Genomic DNA, 8,196 nt, shown 5'->3' with positions numbered 1-8,196 from the left:
TGGTCGGAGAAAGAGACCATCATGGAGGGATCCTTTCAAATATCGAAGTATGCGTTTCACAACTGATCAATGAGAAATGGTGGTTATAGGCAGTATCTTACTATATAGTTGTTGACATAGTGATTAACTGTAGTTGTTGGTGGTGACAACATATAATTAGTAGTGGCAGAGGCGAATTCAGGATTTAAAGACGATGGGTGCACCACCAACAATAATGTGTTTAGTTAAAGTATGTATCAAATATTGATTTATATGATATACAAAACTACGATATTCATCTATAAATAAATTAGATGATACTAATAGATAAAGTGTCTTAGGTGAAGTGGTGGTTTTAAATTTCACGTTGCATTCATCCTCCCTTTGGGTGCCTGATAAAATATATTGTCTATCTCAAGGTCTATAGATATACGTACATATACATAATTTTTTGAAGTTAACGAATGCACGTGCACTCGTAGTGATGACTGTGGGTTTGCCCCTGAGTAGTGGAACGATATTGATACCTGATGACAATGGTGAATATTGATTGCAGTTAAAGATATATAGTAATGATCAATATATGGTGTTAATTACTGATGACGAATTTAATAATAGTTGGTGGTGATATTTGTAAATAATGGTTAATGATGATAGTTGTGGATTGTAGGTGATAGTAATTGACATAGTGGTAGTTATAACTAAAATGATGGTTATGGATAGTGGGTGAAAGTGAATAGAGTTGATATGACGGGTCGTATTTATGAAATTTCTTAATATACATCACTATAATGATATAACAACTTTGTTATAGATCTTAATCAAATTCATTAAGTGATTGTAAAATAAGAATAGCAAATGCACTTTATGATTAAGTTCTGAATAATTAAGATTCAGACTTCGAAATGTGATTAAAGTGGAAGTAGATTTCAAGTATTTAAACGATTGTTGGATCATATGTTTTCTTGGAAGAATATATATATTGAGGTGAGTTACGATACGTCTTTAATAAAGTTATTTTCTCACAATTAACATTGCCTATAAGGTGTTTGTAGAAATGTATTGGAACAACTCATGAGTGTTTCGATTAAATCCAGCAAACAAGCATTATCTATGAAAGTTATAAATGTTTAGCTAATCATGAATTCTCATATTCTTAAATAAACATAAACAATATATCACCCCAACTTTTGATTCTTGAGAAGTTGGAGCACAGATTGTGCAGTGCAATAAGAAATGGCCTGAATTGTGACCATTGGATTTACTCCAATAGCTGTTGGACACACACTTGAATCACCAAGAAATAAACCTTGTACTTCCCATGTTTCTCCATTGGAATTAACCACTGAAGTTTTTGGATCAGTTCCCATTCTACAACTTCCCATTTGATGTGCTGAACATATAGGAACTGAATGTTTTCCAATTTCTATTGAACTTTCTTCTCTCACAAACCTCTCAAACTCCTTCGAACTTGCTTCGTTCACCTTCAAACTCCTCCCTTTTTCTTGTTGAGTTCCAATCTCTTCTGCACCAGCAGCTGCCAAGATTCGTAATGTCTTCTCTAGTCCTGCTTTTAGATTTTCTTCATCAGTTTGATCCAACTTGTAACTTACTGAATATGGTGAAAATGCTTCCCCTGATCCCTTGTCCCTTGCCAACGCGAATATATACGCTGTTCTTGAATATTTACTCATCCTCATCTTGAAATCTAGTCCTGAAACCCATGGCATTAGTGCTGAAAACATTCCAGGGTGCAATCCTGGTGTCTGTATGACTGCACCATATCCTGATCCTTCAAAATTCGCCACAACTTTAGACATGGCTGTCATTATCCCTCCTTCGTAGCTTTTCTTCTCTGCTTTCGGCCATGTTTCATTAGAATTTGATGGTGAATCTGGGAAGTATCCCCATGCGATAACGACTGGATGGAGGTGTAAGTTTCTGCCAATATTTGGATTCTTTAAGCCACTCTTCTTGAGCAATGAAGGAGTGCTAAGAGCACCACAAGCTACTATTGTGACTGTTGATTTCACCATACAAATTTCTCTCATCCCTTCAATATTTTGAAATGCAAATGCAACTCCAATAGCTTTACTTTTTCCTGAATTGTCATTCTTTTCTTCATGGATCACTTCCAATGCTTCACATTCAGGAAGTATTGCACCATTACCTGATTTCACCAAATCGACTAACCATGTCTCAGATGTGCCTTTTTTCTTCCCATCTTTGCAACCCATGCTGCACCATCCACAATAATGATCTGAGGGCGCGTTTGTAGGGATTGTTTCCACTGGATACCCCAACTCTTGACACCCTTTTCTCAAAATCATGTTTTGAAACCCTTCATCTTCAATTTCAGACTGAACTCCCATTTTTTCACACACAATCTCCATAGCCTCCTTGTAGAGTTCACTTTCAAACAACTGAAGATTGTAGCTTTCGGACCATTCTTTTAGCACATGTTGTGGAGTTTGAATCGAAGCTGACCAATTAACCGTCGAGCCACCACCAACTGTGGATCCAGCAAGTAGCATAACATCCATGTCCTGAGTTATTAGTAGTCCACTTCCAAGGTACATTTGATCCATTGAAGGCCCTTCAAGAAGTGAAAGATTAGTTCTTGCAAGATAACTTCCTTTTTCTAGGACAATTACTTTGTTTCCAGCATTTGCAAGAATACCAGCTATAACTCCACCACCAGAACCTGAACCAACCACCACAGCATCACATTCAATTATGAATGCAGGGCACTCTGTACTTCTCCTCGCGTTGTTGAAATTATGCGGTTTTGATACAGAAAATCCTAGTTCTTGTAGCCTATGGAATATTATTTTCTGTGAATTTTTTAGACTTATGATTCCTTCATGAAGTGGTCCAAATGGTTGATCATCCTTTTTCTTAGAGTTCATGTTTTCTTGTTTTTGCTTCTTGAAATCTGGATCAGGTCCAGAGTAGCCAAGTGCTTTCCATGATGCATTCTTGTTTTCATCATTCACCTAAATCAAAAGAAATTAACAGTTTCACTTTCAAGAAAGAACAAACATGAAGGAAATATACATTACATTAATCATTTTTTACAACAATAATATATCCAGTGTAACAACTTTTAGCAGGAAGGGAAGAGAGAACGCAGACCTCACCCATACCCACTACAACAAAAACAACTTTTAGCGGCGCTAAATAGACACATTAATAAAGAGTGTTAAAGTTTTTATCGACATTAGTTAAGTGTCATTAGATCCAATGTCGCTAAAGGATTTAGGGATATATACAAAGAGTGTTAATTGTCGCTAAAAGTATATATTTAGCGACAATTAAGCTATTGTTATTAATTAATTGCTGCTAAAAATCTTCTCTGATATAGTGACATCATAGAGATAGAGAGACTGTTTCCGGAGTGCATAAAAAACAATTACAATAACCAGAAAACAATGATGAAAGAAATGGTAACAACAAAATAGTGTAATAGAAACACAATAAACAACCTAGACAAGAATTACAAAGGTACGGGTAGTACACAATAGACACTAACTAGCATAAATCTTCGCAAGGTAAGATGACTCTCTATCCCTACTAATATTCTATCTAAACCTTAATACACGATCTCCGCTCCTTCTTTTCTAAAATCATGTCCTCGATAATATGAAGTTGAGTCATATCCTGTCTAATCACCTTTCAGAAGAACATGAAATAACTTCATATTACTCCTAATATTTAAGCTTTTAACATAAGTTTATTCATCAAATGTAATATGACATTATTATTCCTCTAGAATGAAATTTAAAAACAAATATTGTGAATATATCTTTTTAAGAAAAAAATATCATGTCGGCATCATGAACTTCTTTGGGATAAAATTTCCAATTGGAATGTACTGTGTCAAGTGTGCTACATAAATGAGCTACGTACTACTATTTGTTTGTAAATGTAAGGGCCCAATATGTTTATGCACCGACTGAAATTAAAGTTTGCATTAGATATTTACATTAAATCAAAAATATATACATAAATAAAAAATTAAAAAAAAAAGAAAAACTATAGAAGAATTTAGTTTTTCAAATGATGATATAGGTTAAAGAATTCGTTTTGCAATGCAGATATTAAACTAATAATAACTAAGTTTTTTCTACTATTGCCCCCATGTTAGCTACAATAATACTCTCTTTCATATGTTAGTTACCAAGTATTTGGTTAATTTAAAAAATAAAATTTTCAAATACTGTATATCGCTATATATTCTTAATTCATTTTTATTTAATATTAGTCTTTTTATTTTTAATTTTGATTTAAGTTCGGATTTTATATATGAATTAATGAATTTATTGAATATTAATCTTTTCAAAATTCAATAAATAAAATATTGAACCAAATTGGAGCCATTATTGTAAAACCTAAAAAAGGATTTATTGTAGCCGACAAGTAATTAGTTTAATCACGTAACACCTTTATCGGTTCAATAAAATTCTTTAGTAGGGAAGTTGGAACTATATATTAATAATAAATGATGAAAATATTTATGTGTAAATAATATTAAAATGAACTCTCTCCCACTCAAAAATTATTTTATGTTTAGCTTCTAAAGTTAATTAAAAAATAATTATTGTTTTATAAAATTTAAAAGATATTTCTCTTCTTTTTTCAATAATTTTGAAATTTTTTTATCATAATTAAGAAAATAAGATCAAGGCATTTCTTTTAGAAGTAAATGAACTTTTAATGTATATTTTCAAATCTAAAATATCAATTATTTTGAATTAGAGGACGAGGAAGTATATTAATAAAAATAGTCATTAAATTATATAAAACTTGCAAGTTGCATCTTCTTTTATATTCTTACAAGTAATTTGGGACAACATATTTGATAGCGATGTATAAGAAGGTATTAGTAAAAATATTTTTTTTTTATTTATAATTTCTTTAAAAATCGTCCAACGAGGACAAGTAAATTGCACGCAGGGCCCAGGCTATATATTTATATTATGTACGAATTTTTCTGTTAGAAAGCAGATGAAAAGTAAATGCAATTTAAGTTGACAGGTGAATATTATGAGAAATTAAATTATTTGCAGCCAAAAGAAATGCTGATAGACGAAAACAGAAGGGGGGCCTTTACGAGAAAGTGTTCGAAATATATTTAAATTTTGATCGAAATTGTTGTAACAATTCTAAATTTTGAATATGACCTATTATCCAGCTGAACTATTTTAATAGTGTATTTTAAAGGGATATATGTGTTACGTGGCAAATTGCTATTTATAGTGATGCAATATTTATGATGTCCACGTGGACACACATATATATCCTTAAAATACACTATTAAATAGTGCATGGGGTAAAAAGTTATTTCCAAAGTTTGAGATTGTTATAACAATTTCAGTCAAAGTTCGGATACATTTCAAATTTTTTGTCCCATTAATTAATGGTTGGGAGTGTACGTAAATTAAATATATACTAATTAGTGTACGTGAATTAAATATCGTAGTAACCCTGAGGGTTAGCTCGGCTGGTAAAGACCTGAGGACAAAGTCCTTCGGGTCGCCAGTTCGAGCCCCAGCAAGGCAACAGAGGCATTACAAACCGGTTGCGTCTCTAGGGCCCCGTGAAACTAAGGCATTACAAATCGGTTGCGTCTCCAGGGCCCCGTGAAACTAACCATGGTGCACCCGCCTTGAAACAGCAGGATCTGATGGATACAGCTAGTCGGATTGGCAAAGCGACACCCGAAAACCACGGAAAAAAAAAAGAATTAAATATCGTAGTAGAATACCTGAGTGTAGAATACAAGGAGAACCAGAATTTTAGCAGCAAAAAATAGAATTCTTAGGAGTTTGAAACAACTTGTTGCCCATGATTTGACACTTTCTTCTCTTTTCTTTGGTGAAATGTTAGAAAATGTCTGTAAATATGGAAATTGAGTTGACAAGCTTGCTTTACCACAAAGAATAAATGTTCCAATCCTTGTTGATAATAGCCATAGTGCTAATCTGCACAAATTCATCTTTGGATGTTGCAATCTATTGTTTATCATCCATGCTATCTGAAAAATAATTAAATGAATTTGGTATTGAGTATAATCTAGTAGTACTGATCGTATAAATCTTTTGATATGGCGTGAGTTCAATTCTTACTGTTTTTTTTTTTCATTTTTCACTACATATTAGTTAGTACTTTTTCAGAGGCCGAAGAGTCTTACCATAAGGATTACTACTCCTGAAAGATTGATTTAGATTCTATAGTTGTTATAAGGGCGGAAGGGTGAGAGGAGAAAGGGGATATGAGATAATCAAAACGAATGTATTGGAGGGACGTCAAGTGGTTGATATTATTCCCTCTCGGACCAGAACTTCAATGATGTATAGAAAAGCCAGGGGTGGAGCTACATATTTTTGTGCATTTGTTCGGAAGAATTCAATTACTTTAGACTAAATTATAAAAAAAAAAATTCACTAAATTTGTATAAAAATGAAATTAAAAATTCAGTATAACACCATATGTCGCTATTTTATTAGAATTTAGAATTCATAATATTCAAATGCTAGCTCTGCTTCTAAATTCGAGGGTGGAGCTATAGCAATTTTGTCTGCATCTGTTCAACTGAACTCAATAACTTTACTCTAAATTACTTTGAGAAATTCACTAAATATGTATAGAAATGAAATTCAAAGTTAAGTTACTAACACCACATGTCGCTATCTTATTATAATACAAAACTCATATTCAAATTCTGACTCTGCAACTACTTAATGAGAAGTATATATATATCAAAATCTTACATGTTGAGGAGTTCCATTCATGGATGCTGAAGTTTGGAGGAACTTTGTGTAAGAATCATCATCAATATTGCCTTGATCTTGATGACCATAGGAATTAGCATCATGAATTGAAGGTACAAAAGTGTCACAAAGAGTAGTAAGAGAGTCCAATGTGTTAGAGGAAAGTGCCCCTAAGTACTCAATTACACTCCTACTGCTTTTGGACAAAAAACAACAATTTGGTGTCATTTTCTGATCCATTTCTTTTTCTTCTGTTTAATTCTTTCTTGTGATAATATTGTATATACTGCATTTGATTATATTAGGTACTTATTTATAGGAGAAGGAAATTAAATTAGAGGGTACCCTACCCTAACCCCACTGAGTAGAGTGAGCTTATGGTTAGGGGTTTGATTCAAATTAAACTCCATTATTTGGCAGAAAATCATACTCTATTTATATAAGGTTATCTTTTTATATGTATGTATAGTAGATGTCGAATTCTCTTCTACTGATTCATATATTTACTTTTTCGAATTTAAATCCCTTAGGAGTCGTTTGGTTACTGAATAAGCGCGAAGGTACAAGTTATATCATGTTTGGTTTGTAAATAGAATATAAAGTACAAATTTTATATACAATGTTTGGTTGGCGTGTCTCCAAATATTGTATAAAAGTTATTCATATATTAATTTTATGTGTTGTTTGGTTATATTTTTGTAATTCTACATAGTTAATACTCACATAACTTATGAAAAAAATATGTATAATTTTATGCGGGGTAAAAGTGGAATAAGCTTTGAAGTATTAGTCATAATGGATTAAAATAATAAAATTACATATTTACCCTTAATTTGTTTACTTAATTATTTGTTTGTAAATAATAATGTATATTAATTTACAACATTAAGGACTAAGGAGTTTCCTTTTCTTTTTTTTCAAAAAGAACTTTAGTCTATTTCTGTAACTCAAATTTTGCAGTTTCGAATTTATATGCCCTCACCCCCACCTAGAACTGTTGCGTTTTATTATTTGTGTGCATCGTTTTGTACTTCCCTTTTTTTCAAAAAAAAATGTATAATAATTTGCAATAAATTAAATAATCAATAAGTAATAATTTATGTGTTATAACTTCTAAATAAATAATGCTTACATGACTAATATATTACATGACTAATATATGTATAATTAATACCTATATAATTAACATTTGCATAACTAATATCTTCATAACTAATACATGCATAAATAATGTCCGCATAAATAATAAATATATAACTAATACCTACATAATTATTATTTATATAACTAATACCTGCATATTAATATTGCATAACTTTAACTAATAACCAAATTAAAAAATGTCTTTATAATTGTTAAGAGGTCTATCAAATGCTATTCATCTTTGAAAATCACTTGTATTAAAAATGTATACACTAATACAAATATATATATATATATATAT

The 8,196-nt window shown here is 31.5% G+C and overlaps 1 protein-coding gene across 1 annotated transcript; it reads right to left on the bottom strand.

Annotated features, from left to right (window-relative positions):
* Positions 1 to 1,039: 1,039 nt before the first annotated feature.
* On the bottom strand, positions 1,040 to 7,048 carry LOC107028895 (long-chain-alcohol oxidase FAO4A-like). The gene is made up of 3 exons (XM_015230137.2): positions 6,753 to 7,048; positions 5,747 to 6,016; positions 1,040 to 2,975 (listed from the first exon to the last, which is right to left on the bottom strand). The coding sequence occupies exons 1-3, from the start codon at positions 6,990 to 6,992 to the stop codon at positions 1,158 to 1,160; spliced, it is 2,328 nt and encodes a 775-aa protein (XP_015085623.1). The 5' UTR covers positions 6,993 to 7,048; the 3' UTR covers positions 1,040 to 1,157.
* Positions 7,049 to 8,196: the final 1,148 nt, after the last annotated feature.

Source organism: Solanum pennellii, chromosome 8 (assembly GCF_001406875.1).
Source record: "Solanum pennellii chromosome 8, SPENNV200".
Lineage (NCBI taxonomy): Eukaryota > Viridiplantae > Streptophyta > Magnoliopsida > Solanales > Solanaceae > Solanum > Solanum pennellii.
Note: the sequence above shows the minus strand (reverse complement) of the source record. Positions and strands in the feature narration are given on the sequence as shown.